At 39.2% G+C, this 14,291-nt stretch overlaps 1 protein-coding gene across 1 annotated transcript in view; it reads left to right on the top strand.

Moving 5' to 3' along the window:
* The window catches only part of cdkal1 (CDK5 regulatory subunit associated protein 1-like 1), a 246,637-nt gene that overhangs the window by 179,228 nt on the left and 53,118 nt on the right, over positions 1–14,291 (top strand). Inside the window, exon 12 of the mRNA XM_005744624.1 lies at positions 10,653–10,715. Within this exon, the coding sequence (XP_005744681.1) occupies positions 10,653–10,715 (63 nt within the window). The remainder of the gene's footprint in view (positions 1–10,652; positions 10,716–14,291) is intronic.

The raw sequence follows: 14,291 nt of genomic DNA, 5'->3' as shown, positions 1-14,291 counted from the left end.
ATACTCTGCCTCACCTCTCCTTCACTGAACACAACTCCCCCTCCCCCATCGCTTCACCTGCAGGCAACGACAAGATATACACGGCAAATCTCCGTTAACGACTTACCGCCCATCGCCCTGTGTGTGGGACTGGACGGCGTCAACGTGTTAATGCGCTAACCGCGCTAACGCCATGCAGCCCAGAGGGGCTGCACAGCCTAAAATCCTTTCATTTTCTCAAAAGTTGACAGCTCGCCTTATGTATGAATTCTGGTTGTGCTTGATGACCGCTAACCGATTTTATGTGGTACACGGCGCTCAGCAATCTGTCAAAAAATGTTTTGGTACGACTTTGGTAAGCTACGGAGCTGCACCACTTGATGGATTGTCAGAGCATTACAGCTACCGAGGAGCCTCGCGGAGTAATACGTACTGTGCTTCAACGTAATATTACCGTATTCTGTGTGTATAAGGACCATAAATGGCACCTGTTAAGAGACATGGTTACGAAGAGGATTTCAAACTCTAGGCTGTCAGTCACGCAGTAGAACTCGGGAACAGAGCAGCTGTGAAATCTGTCTTTGTTATTGTGCTCAGCGTCTTTTAGTTTACATTTTGACTGCACAATTGTGAGCTTTTTGTTATGCACAAAAACAACATAGTTTCCTTTATTTATGGAGCATTATTATTTAATAAATGCTCATAATTTATTTTTGAGTAATTTTTTTCATGTACATCTACGCTGTATGTTAATAAAAGTGCCTGTGTGACATCTGGGACACAGCTTTGACTAAGAACTCTCTTTTTGTTCTTTATGGCTTTAAAAAAATATCGAGATATATATCGTATATCGCCATCCAGCTAAAAAATATCGAGATATGAATTTTGGGTCTTATCGCCCAGTCCTAGCATGAATGCTGCTGTTTGACTGCGGAAGAATAAAGTAGTCGTGGTAAGCCGATCACATGACCACTTAAAGACAAAGCAACAAGGTGATATATACCAGTTTATAAATTGTGTTGATAGGCCACGTAAAACCACAGTCATGATAAACAATATATACGCGGCGTTTTTTCCTCAATAGTTTCGTCACATTTACTGTCTAAGGACAGCGCTAGCAAGCACTCTCTGCTTATGAGCAAAAACAAACAAACAAACAAACAAAAACAAAAAACAGGACGTTTTAGGAGTGACGGCGAGAGAGAGAGAGCAGAAAAAGAGAGAGAGCGAGTTTTGAGATGTGAGAGATTTGTGACATTTAGCATGTTTGGAGTGTGTAGTTAATGTGTTGTCTTGTGTAGTTAGTTTGTAGTGTTGTGGATAGTTTTGTGTTGTGTGTCAGAACAACGAGGCGACTGCTGTCTCCAGGTAGAAACAGGAGTGATACACCTGCTGCTGTCAGACCTGCAGGCATCAGGCTGTGATGTTCTCCTTTATAGTGGACAGAAATTGTTTTTTGGGAGTGGCTCAAATAATTTGTATGGCATCTTATTGAGTGCAGAACAGCTGATTGTTCTGTAAATAGTTTGAAATGGTTATTTAAAAAATCAAGGTAAAAGGTAAATAACTTTGTTGTTTGCAAAACTTGTGCATAGGATTTTAAAATTGACAATTTATAATTGCATTTAAAGTTATGAAATATGATTCATTAAACATGTTTGTGGTTGTTACACTAAAAAATATAACTTTTTCTACTCAGTTTGTTTTTTGTCTGATTTTAGATCAATTGTGTTAATACAGTATGTCAAAATGACAACATAACTGTAAATTCAGACACATGAGGTTGTGCTGAAAAGGATGATACCAAACAAGGCAAAGTAAATATTTTTAAAGGTGAAATTTGGAAGAAAAATCAAAAGTAGCTAAAAATGGCCAATTATACCCGAGACCCCAGGGTATAATTTTTTTTTTTTAAGTAACGCAATAGTTACTTTTCAAGTAATTAATTACTTTTAGAATATTGTAACTCAGTTACTTTTTTGAAGAAGTAACTAGTAACTATAATTAATTACGTTTTCAAAGTAACTTGCCCAACACTGATGGTTACACAGACACACTGATGAGGCTCGCTTTTATAGACATCTGAGTGGATGCTGGGCAATTCACGAAGGTAACGTGTTCCTGGCCTTTATGTATTCTTCATACTGCGATTAGCTGTGTTGCGCATGTTGCATGTAAAGGATCCAGGACTTCATCTCCTGCCACGCCAGATGTTTGCATTTTGTCTTGATGATCTGTTACCTGTTGCATTTCTGTTTTTCATCCTAGTGTTATTAGGCTGAAACATCACATGCAGGCATGTGGAGTCAGGCAGTGATGAAGAGAGCGCTGGATTTGCTTTTTTCTTTAGCGCCCTGTTGGCAGAGTGCTCATTTTGAAAATAGTTTGATCGTCGAGCACGATTGATATAAAAAATTAAACTGTGTAGCCCTAAATAGATGCCGTGATATGTCGGTCCAAAACCTGTGACCTGGCAGTCACCCGTGCCGTGTTCATTGCTCAGTATTGCACCCAGATACCATCATGGATCCAGAAGTTTTAACTGTACACCAAAAACATGCTGGATATTTCTTATCTTGGTGAGGCAACATCTGTGGTTTAAATAGTTCTCAAATTGATACTGTTGCACTGAGTCACTGGGTATACTGGAAAAAAATCATTGTAATAAAGAACAGACTTGCCTCACATGAACAAAAGTCCATATTTAGGTGCCTAGAATAAGATGGCAATCATTTGTTTTTTGTTATTAAACTTTATAGACAATGTACATTTTGAGGAACAATTTAAAAGTGACAGAGAATGGTATATATTTCTTGTCAGAGAGACAAGAAATATATACTCGTGTGGCTCTGTATACCGTACACCTGCTTCAGTGGTTAACATCACTGCATCAGTCAGCATGCACCTGTTTTCAAACACAAACACACACAGCAAACAGACGACATCTAAGCCATGTAGGGTCGGTCATTAATAAAGTGCACCAGATGGTTTGTCTGGAATACAACTGTGTTCAATAGCCACAGGAGGGATGGATGGAGAACTAGATGGATTAGGAACGGAGGTCTTAGATAAAGAGTGTGTAGGAAAGGAGAGCAGATAGAAAGCACTGCTGAAAGGGAGATGGATGGAGGAAATAATGAGACAGGAAGAAACGCATAAAGGGACATGTCCACTGTGATGCATGTTGGGGGTTCTGCACAGCCTCCTAAATGTGGCTGCTGATGTTGATGTAAATGTATGTAGTGAGGTTTTTCATAGTTACAGTTTGGTTTTGAGGGAAATATAGTAAACCATATTTACTATATTGTACCAATGACTGCTAATGGGTCACCACAGGGCATCTTCTATGTCCGTCTTGCCCTATCCCTTGCATCCGTCACACCAGCTGTCTGCACAAACTGCTTCTCTGCTCCCTTGAATCTTCTGTGTTCTTGCCCAGCAGCTCTGTATTCAACATCCTATCTCCAACATATCCACTGTCCCTTCTCTACACGTGTCCAAACCATCTTTGTCTCCAAGCCACTCAGCCTGAATTTGTGTCTGATACACTCATTTCTAATGTTGTCCATCTTGGACACCCTCAATGAAAATCGCAGAATCTCTGGTTCGGGCTCTTGTCTTTTTGTTAGTGCCACTGTCTCCTGAAAATACATCTGTATTGTACTGATGAGACTCGATGTCACTGTGTAGAAACGACTCCTTTTCAAAAACGAGATTTTTTTTCACGCTTTGCTGCTTTGGCACTCGATGAGCTGAGGACAGAAAAGAGAATTTGGTGCAAATATTTGGTCATTTCTAAATCCTGATTTTTAAGGTTAAATTGTTTTAATTTGACATTCTATTCTCTAACAAGCAAACAAATATTTGATTAGAAAAATACAGTCATGAGTGAAGCCTGTCCATCTTCAATGTCCAGCTGTCCTGTTCTGTTATGACCTGCTGTATTAGATGACTTATGAGAGAATACTCACTTTAGATTCGAGTGTAGGAAAACACAAAGAACAGGAGACCACATGGATGGAGAGAGAAAGCTATCGTGTTGAGAATAAAGGGAAGTGAATATTATTAGCTTGGATCCCTCTAATCATCCCTAGGTGACTCGAACCTAGCCTTGATGAATGAACTTGCTAAGTAGAAGCTGTTTGGATGTCTGCTGGTAAGGCCGGGTTTTCCAGTGAGCAGCTGCACGAGACAAAGAAAAGAAAAAAGTGATAGCGAAAGAGATTGGCTGCTCAAATGGGACAGTGTTTTTAATTTCCCCTGGTTGTAATTGGTTAAAAACTCCATTACCCACGAGGCACCAGTGCAGTAGCTGTCAAAGTAAAACAGCTGGCCAGCCACCAGTAGCTCCATCTTCAAGCCTCTGTATCATCTATCTATGCCTGGACGCACACTCAGAAAAATCCACGCTTCCCCTCCGTCTCTGTCTATATTTGAGATAAAACACTCCTACATGCATAACAGGGGAGCTAATAGCAGTTGGTTAAAGGGAGTCTAGCAGGTATTAAGTTGAGTTAATGGTTAAATTGCTATGCTAGGGAGGCCTACATTTGATTAATGAGCTCCTAACCCACTAATAATAGAAGACATTGCATTTTAATGATAAGTTTTTTTCTTTTTTAATTCAAATGATTTTTTTCTGTGTATAGGTCATCAGTGCGCTGTTATAGCTGGAGGGAAAAGCAATAATAGTGTGTGAAAAATAAAGTAGGCTTTTTGACTGAAGGGAATTTTGTTTGATGTTGAAGAAGGACGATTGTGGTGAATAAAGTGTCATTTTTTTAATTTGGAGAAATTCTTAATTAGAACACTTTGACTGTTGGTGCACTTGAAGCATATACTCTGAAGAAAGCTTTTCAAAACCCTTTGGAATTATGTAGATATCATAATTGATTACTCACAAAATGTGATTTGATCTTTTTCTAAATCACAGTTATAGACAACAATAATCTGATTAGACAAATAACACAGCAACAGCCATACTTATCATGCCTTATTGAACACACTGAGTAATCACTTTACAGCCCGGGCTCGAGAAATATACGAGCCTCGGTGGTAATGACTCCCCAAAAGCTACTTGGAACCAGGTGTTCCATTAAAGCGAATGCAATTAGAAGTGCAGGTTGTAGATGTGCTCCACCTTAAAAACAAAGGTGTACAAAATCTGGTTACTTTAGAAGAAGCATTATACACTTTTGCAGCATTTACTACTTTGTATCCATCAATCTATTTAAAAAATGGGCGGCAAGAGCTCTGTTGCTGCTCTCCCTAATAGTAGTTGTGCCACAAAGATACCACCAAGAACAAAATGTGCAATTCGGAAAGAGCTGATATAATCTAAGGACACCATGAAGGAAATCAAAAGAATTAAGAACATCTCGGGCAATGTTCTCATATCTCATTGGATAATGTTCTGTGCACAGATGAGACAAATTGACCCTTTTCCCCCTTTTATCTTAGCTCTGCACAACCCCAAATTTAGAGGGGAAAGGCAACAAATACTATAGGTATTTTTTAATTTTTATCCCTTATAGTCCCCACACGTGAGATTTTTGTAGTCCTCTGCATTTAACCCATTCACTCTAGTTTTACACATTCATGAAGAGACGGGGTAGCCGTTGGTGGATTCGGGGCGAACACTACCTGCTGAGCCATCCCTGCCCTGTACAACACGGGAGCTGCATAGTTTGGGGCTGTCCTGCTTCATAATGCCTCAGGCCTGGATGGCTTGCAGTCACTGATGGAAGAAGGATTTGAAAATTATATTAGGAAAGTTTTGATGAACTGAAAGTGCTTTGTAGGAGATAATGATCCACAATTTCTCTTATAAGCAGATACAGGAGAGTCATGCTGCTAAATAAACTTTGCTACATTTTAGCAGTTTGCATTATATATCTGTGGGACAGTGGTGTGGAAAGCCTCCAGCAAAAGTCCTGGGCTCAGATCCACTGGCCGGTGCATTTCTGAGTGGCTTTTTCAAAGCCACACATTGGCTTTGAAATGTTTAACTGGCAATTGTAAACTGGATGTAGGTGTAAATGTCTATGTGTTAGCCCTGTGATAGTCTGGTGACCACACCTTTTGCCTTATGACAGCTTGGATAGACTCCAGCCCTCGCACAACACTGATTTGACTGAGCGGAAGAGGATGGGTGAATGATGAAAAAAAGAGAGAAATATTTTTTATACGCTTTGTTTAACTGAGATAGTGGGTAAGAAAATGTTAGTTTAGTGACCTCTGTGAGAGAGGAAGGTCATAAACCCCACTGTGACCACTCTGTGATGCTTTAGGAGGTGTAAATCCTTCACAGGCACAACTCTGCAGTTGATGCCTCAGGTTCTTTGACTATAGATATAATGACGCTCGAGCTCTATATCATTAACATCTGTTTGCCATTAGGGAAAGACAAGTGGGCGCATATTGGTGACCAGAAGCAATTTAAGTATTGGCAAGATCATTGTTACCTTGCCCCACAACACACAATCATTTTGGCATGCTGGAATAATACCAGTATGGGTTTCATAGACACACACGTGCAATTACACGCAATTCTACTGCCCTGCGTCACAGAGTCATGCAATCGGTATTTTTTGTGAATTGACAAACTATGCGCAGGGCCTCACTGAATTGCAGTATATACACAAAATACTCATTAAAAACAGCTTCTGCTTGTCATGTACAGAGCTGGTAACTTACACACAAAAACATACATATAAAATCAGTCACTCAATCATCAATAAACCATTTAGAATCCCGTTATTAGTTTTATGTTTTAAGTCGGTGAAACTAGCAGTTGTTTCCTGGTCTTAATATTGAATCTTTTCAGACGGTGTTGTTAATGATCACAAAGTCAGAGCTTGATCAGATCAACTCTTTATGAGCTTTGTGCTGCTATTTGTTTATTAGATAAGATAATTGTATTTTTTTTATGATGGCTTTTATATTGTTTACTTGTGTCGCCACTGCTCCTGCGTTGGAATTTGGCTGCATTCATGTATTGTCACTTCTGGTTTTATGAAGCATCCGTCTCTGGGGACAACAACAGATGGATGTCATGATAACAACCATTGTTCATGATCACCCTGCTGACAGGTCCACACACTCACGGATTGGCTTTGCATTGCTGGGTTGTCACTAACACAACCTCGACAGCATGCAAAATTAACTTCGAACATGCACCCAAACACACGCAGATGCACACACACATATCTGTGTACAGAGGGAAAAGTCATACATGTAATGCAGAGCGTTTGGAAAACTTGATAACATTAAAGATGTCATGGGATCATTTTTAGGTGAGGCCAGAATGACTATTTGGACAGATGTCACATTTAAACAAACTAAAGTGTGATGTTTGGTTTGTTTAAATCAGACTCTGGTTCGTTTCCCTTTGGTGTGGTTTGCTTGTAAAAATATGAACATGATAATTGCACTCGGGTGCAGACCGATATATCTGCACTGGAGGAAGTGGTCTAGGTCCGGTTCACAAACAAACTCCAGAGCAGTTTGTCACGGACCGGTTTAATGTCAGACTATATTTTCGTGGACCGGCCTTTAAGGTGTTGCGGATAAATACAACAAAATGAAATGAAACGACCAAGACAAAAATTATGATTTTTTCTTCTTTTTTTGGTAAATATAATAATAAACACGAATTCAGTGTGTAATTGTGTGACTTTATTAGCAGCGTCCTTCTGATATGCACCAACAACACTGAGAGTAACATCCTCCTCTCTGTCCCTTATTCTCTCTGGTCACGATGGTAAAGTGTAAATATTTCTTTCAAAATAAGACGCACAACTACAACACAGGGAAACAGAGTTAACGATAAAAACTTAGAAAACCAGAAATTTCACACCCGAGCCTCAACTCTCGCGGCCCAGTACCAAACGACTCGCTGACCAGTCCGGGGTTGGGGACCGCTGATGTAAATGATATTATGTGTTTACAGATCATCTGCGGTCTATTTGAGTTTTAGTCTACACATCTTTACCTCTAGACTATAAACTAATGCATGTGGTTAGACTTTTACTGCTATAGCTAAGAGTGTAGTTCTTATTCTAGGACCCACAGACAGAGCAGTTGTGGGATAATGAGAGCATTCAGCTTTCTTTAGCAGCTTTCCACAATAGTCGGGAGGTTTAAAGGAATTTTGTAGCTCCTATCTTAAAGGTTAGGAACAGGTAAGTTGACTTGAGAATATTACAAAGCTGTAGGATTTCAAATAATGAGCTGAGGTTTCCACCTCTTCCCGATCTGGTGCGACACTGGGAATGTATCTCTTTTTTCATGAGTTTTTATCTTTTAACAGCTTTTTTTAGGCTCACATTATCTCTTTTTGTCTTCTGTTTGTCTGTTTTTATGTTGATCTTTGAATCCCTTGTATTCATGCCGTTGTCCATATGAGTGTACAGCTTTTGTTTTTTGTGTTAGTCAGTATGTGCCTTCGAGTTGGCACGTTGTTGTTGTTGTTTGTTGTGTTGGTGCGTTGTGTGTATGTGTGCTGCTCCTGAAAAGAACCAAATTCTGCTGAGTATTCATTGGGGCTTGATAAATCCTTACCTGGAGTTAAAGCTGTCTTAGTCGCACTCTCTCACACAAGCACACCATGGAGCATCAATGAATACAGAGTGATGGTAAAAGTTATGAAGGGATGATAAGAAGGGGGAGAAAGGTGTTGAGGAACAATGATGAGATCGCTGCTCAGAGCCGAGGTGCTCAAGGCAAAAGGAGAGAGTGCAAGAAATTATCAAGAGACATACTTATGTGGGGGAGAGTGGGCAAGAGAGCGAAGAATGAATGATTAGAATGAGTTTTCCCCCTCTGGAAAAACAGAACAGGAGGAGGGGCATTGAGGGGTCTGTGGAAAGGCAAAGAAAATGAGAGAAAAGAGGATTTGTGGATTCCAAAGAACCCTTTGGCAGAGGAATAGAGAGGGAATCAGATGAAAACAAGAATGTGAGGATGGCAGTGGGACGGGGCCAATGATTACAGGATTGTATGGATCAGAAGAGGCTTGAGTGAACAGACAATGAGTAAAAGATGGGTAACATATGGAAACAGAAGAAAGCGAATAGATGGGAGGAATGGAGAAAAGAGCTACAAGCTATGAGAGGAGCAGAGAACAACAGAAAAGGTCCAAACTGGCCAAAACACAACATTTCTCTTCATACACCACATCTTTTATTGTATTATTATTATTATTTTCTTAATTTGGCCTAATTTTTCTCTTATCTGTGGACTTTAGCAGAGGCTGGCATGCTTCTGAAACTTGACTACACCATGTTGTAAATATGCTTAGTAGAATGTTATGCTTGGTTAGTCAGCAGACATTTTTCCTCTACGTTGAAAGATCAAGCTGTCTTTGCTAGTCTGGAATTAGCCTGTTTGTCCAGCTGTGCAATAGCAGAACAACAGGTTTTCTGTTCAGCATGTACGGCTCATGCTTAAGGACATTCAACTTAACCCTGCACATTCTAACACTCAAAAAGACAGAGACACGAGGGGGGGAGAGCAGGAGGGAGAATAGCTATGAATGCATACTCCCTTTAGGTACAGTACCATATTCACATGCCCTTTCCCTTTAGCCATACATGGCCTAATCAGTGAGCTAATTAGCACTTTCTGTAGCTGCATCAGCCTCATGTAACTCATTGCATTAACAACTGCCACAGATCAAACCGTCACGTCTCACGCTTGTGCATCTCATTATACAGTAAGTACACGGAGGCCAGACTTTAACTAGAAATGAAATGAAGCATTTTCTGCCACAGATGGTGTACAGATAAATACATTCCAACTGTCCGTTCATTATTATTATGAATTCATTGTGGGCATACTTATAAGCCTTGGCTTTTTTCCATCCATTTGAAGTAATCCAGTTAATAGCAGTGGAGCTGTAATGTATGTCCATATCTGTATAATATCTCTATGATCATTATCAGAAATACAGAGGACAAGGAAATGCAAATAAGATGTATCACACGTCCAAAGAAATGTTTTACAAACAAAGCAAATAAAGAAGGACGAGAAAATTCAGACTGTGAATCAGAAATCTTTTGTTTCCATTGTTGAGTCGGACTAGTTCTGTATTTTTGTAGGTTTTTACCTTACAATATAAAGCACCTTGAGGCAACAGTTCTTGTGTTTTGGTGCTATATAAATAAACCTGAACTGAGTTGTCATTTTAAAGTTCTATTGTTAGTCTTATAGTAAGAGAGTAATCATGTCTTTTTAACTACGATGGAGCTACATTTAAATCAAAGTGGTTAATTAGCACTAAAGGTTTGAATGTGTTACTGCCACTGTTTCAGGAAAGCTAGCCACAGTCACGATGAGTGGTTAGCCTCTGCTGTTGTTGATCGGTTGATCTTGAAAAGAGTCACTTTTAGATGTTTATTAATAATCGTACCTGAATTAGGTGACAGACGTATGTAACAATGTTTACGATCAAAAACTGAAATCATCCAAGGTCACAAATCTTCCCGTGGGTTTGCACTTCCAAAAATATGATCACCCCCTCATCCAGCTTCAAACTCGATACTGCGCCTCTTTAAGTCTCCATCCAGATTGTCATTAAAAAACATAACGTCATTTATTAGCGAGGTTATTTGTTTTGTGTTAATTATGTAAGTGATTCTTAAGCATTTCTTTTTTTTTTTCTCTCTCTGCAGAAGAAGCAAAGAACTAAAGAGCTGTCGCAGGTCTTCCACTCTTACAACCCTTATGACCATAAGGTAAGATCTTTCACTGTTTGTCCCTCAATAACTTTCCTCGCCAGCATTTCTTTTTCAACACTGTATATTGCTTTATTTGCTCATTTAATGTATCTGAACGAGCCGAGCTTTGAGCTTTCAGTGTCATTCGCCTCTAGACCACAAGGTTAGTTGTTGTAGGTCACCATCGCTGCCTTGTATTCAAGGCTGTGATGAATTTGTTGTCTCTCCAAGATCTATGGCTCTTGTTAGAAATCTAGTGAATGAGGACGGCTCAAGTGTTTGTTCCTGATTGCATTGTGAGAGCGAGCGTGTTTGAGAGAGTGAAGTCTGATATAAAGCTAATCATCTCTGTCCATGTGTGGATCCTCCTGTATTTATCTCTGTCTGGGTTCATACGAAGTGCCATCAAACAGTCATGAACTGCACTTATAAGAAGAAAAAGCCTTACGTGTTATAAAATTCTCTTGGATACTTGAGGACATTCGACTAGAAGTCATTGTTGACGGGCTATTGCTGGGGGACAAATTCACAATGTGCTACTAGATGAGTGTCGGCAAGAGTTGAGGCTTTTTTTCCACTCTTAAAACTGTTGTTTGTTGTCTGAGCCACAGCTGTACAGCCAATAGTTGTCACACAACATCACAGAAACTCTTACTACACTTACTGCTCTGTGTCATGTGACCTTGGCTTTGTGCTGTTAGCACGGAAAAGAAAATCAAATGTTATCAGATTGACATTTCACAGCAGACCAAAAATGACACTATTCAGGCACGTTTATGATGATGAAACCTTTGGGATGATAACTTTTATGCGTTGCATTCATATTTATATGTATATATATATAAAGCCATGTTCTGAAAGGGTCAAACCCATGAACTCTAATAACCATCTCCCATCATGAACGAGATCAGTTATATCCAGCTATGTAGCAACACTTTAGCTTAGCTTTTTATTTGTAACAAAGTATTTTTTTTATGTGTTAAGCAGTAATTTTAAAGATTTGGGAGAGTTTTTACTGGTGTAGACACACACCTTTGCAGATGCACACAACCTCAGAGAGACATTCAGAAAAATTAGTAGAAAAGAGAATTTTTAGCAAAAGGAGAAGAAGCAAAAGGAGAAGAAGAGAATGCCATTAAAATTTATAAACGTGTTTTTATCTCAATCAGACATGGTTCATACGCATGCTCTATCTTTAAGTATGATTCTCACGGTGATTGAGAAACCAGATGTGTGACAGTATGCCACTCAGAACTGGGCGTGGTAAGCTGCGGCATCTTGTAAATATCTTTTTACTTTTTTCATTTTCATGTTTTCCTTCTGTTTGTTGAACATGCTGATAAAGTTTAGCTTTATTGAAGAAGTTAAATTCTTACTACTGCAGAAAGCCTCATTAAACCCTGGTCCACTTTGGGATTAATCTTTGAATTTAATAACAGGAAATTTAATAACAGGACGCTACACATAAAGAATATCTGTTTCTGAAATTGCCTTTGAAATAAAACTCATATCGTAAAGCTTATGGCTATTTTCTTTTCAGCTCCACATGCTGTCATCTTTTATGGAAATTCAAAGTATACATGGATGCTTATTTATGAACGAATGAATTAAGGATTAATTAAGCTGTTGAGATAATACAGTACATTTTACACATTTTTTATTTTTATTTTGCACATTACATTGTGTTTGTTTATACTGTAGAGCACATTTGTAGCACTTTGTAGTGATCTAGAGTGGGATCATGTGTAGTCTATTTGTACACATTTATACATCCACGGAAATCTTAAAGTTCAACTTAACGATTTATTGGTCAAAAATTGGCAAAAAGCCTTAAAACTATGATTCTTACAAGTGTGCTGCGTATTGTCAACGTACAGAAGGTACTGTATAAGTATTTAAAATGTCATGCCACATTTGACCTATGACGTCTCCTTCAAAGATGAATAGCCTGACCTGAAGGTTCAATTCAATTTTATTTATATAGCGCCAAATCACAACAACAGTCGCCTCAAGGCGCTTTTTATTGTAAGGTAGACCCTGCAATGATACATACAGAGAACCCCAACAATCATATGACCCCCTATGAGCAAGCACTTTGTGATAGTGGGAAGGAAAAACTCCCTTTTAACAGGAAGAAACCTCTGGCAGAACCAGGCTCAGGGAGGGGCGGGGCCATCTGCTGCGACCGGTTGATTCAATGCAGAGAGGTCTATTAACTCATAGTGAGTGCGAAAGGTGACTGAAGAAGAAATACTCAATGCATCATGGGAATCCCCCAGCAGCCTATGCCTATTGCAGCATAACTAAGGGAGGATTCAGGGTCACCTGATCCAGGTCTAACTATATGCTTTAGCAAAAAGGAAAGTTTGAAGCCTAATCTTAAAAGTAGAGATAGTGTCTGTCTCCTGAATCCAAATTGGAAGCTGGTTCCACAGAAGAGGGGCCTGAAAACTGAAGGCTCGTCTCCAATTCTACCTTTAAATACTCTAACAAGGAACAACAAGTAGGCCTGCAGTGTGAGAGTGAAGTGCTCTAATGGGGTGATATGGTACTACAAGGTCATTAAGATATGATTGGGCCTGATTATTTATTATTAACGTTAAAGTGATAGTAATGATATTTAGAGCATTGCTTGTATTGACAACATATAACCATACAGGGAAGGATATATGGAGATATTATTACAGTAATCATCATTTAAATTCATTACAGTTTGAAGTACAGTGTACCTGAATAAGTATAATCATTTTTGGAAAAGAGAAATTAAGATTAAATGAATGCTCACACGTACTTTAGCCAAATATAAATAAAAAATAATTGTACTCAAAATTTTCTCAGGTACGTTAAAAATGGTTTTGATGGGGGAAATGTGTAAAAGGCTGCACTTTAAGCTTGTTTTCACTGCACCGCAAACGTCTTATTCCCTTAACAGTAAAGGTGAAGGTTTTCCTTTAGATTGACAAAAAATATTCCAGCTTGTAGAGTGTTTTTAACACTCTACAAATCAGCTCATGGTATATAAATGTTACCGTTGGTCTTGTTCCTTTTCTAAGATTGTGGAGATGTGTGAATAGATCCCTTTAGATTAAATGTCTGGATGGCCGTGAGATGTGATTTAATGATAGCAAATGTAATGTCAAGCATGCATTCTCCCACAGCAGGCAGAGGTTTTCCTGTCCTTGCCCGTGTTCGTATACTGTGTAAATGTTGAAGCAAATCAGCGTGTATTAAGCCCATATAGCCCTTAGACAAAAATAAATGAAGGCTGATAATGTCCCTCATTTTCCATGATTTCCTTGGGCGTCTGCTAGCTCAGCTTATGGTTTATTTAAGGATATCATGTGTTTACTAACACATCCTATGTCTGTGCGTCTCTGTGCGTGTTTGTGCGCGAGGCTGAGGGAGAGATAACGAGCGAGTCAGCGTTTAGATTCAGAGAGAGGGGGGAAATAGTCGTTTCTGAAGCCATTATTGTTTTTTTGCATCTGCCTGTTGTGATGAAAAGGTCATTAATAAAGACTGAGTTGGGGAGAGGATTGTGAGTTAGTCGAGGCTTTATTGTAGCTTCAGGGTACCAACCCGATGAAACAATGT

Source organism: Pundamilia nyererei, unplaced genomic scaffold (genome assembly GCF_000239375.1).
Source record: "Pundamilia nyererei isolate P.nyererei 1_Seehausen unplaced genomic scaffold, PunNye1.0 scaffold00146, whole genome shotgun sequence".
Classification (NCBI taxonomy): domain Eukaryota; kingdom Metazoa; phylum Chordata; class Actinopteri; order Cichliformes; family Cichlidae; genus Pundamilia; species Pundamilia nyererei.
Note: the sequence above shows the minus strand (reverse complement) of the source record. Positions and strands in the feature narration are given on the sequence as shown.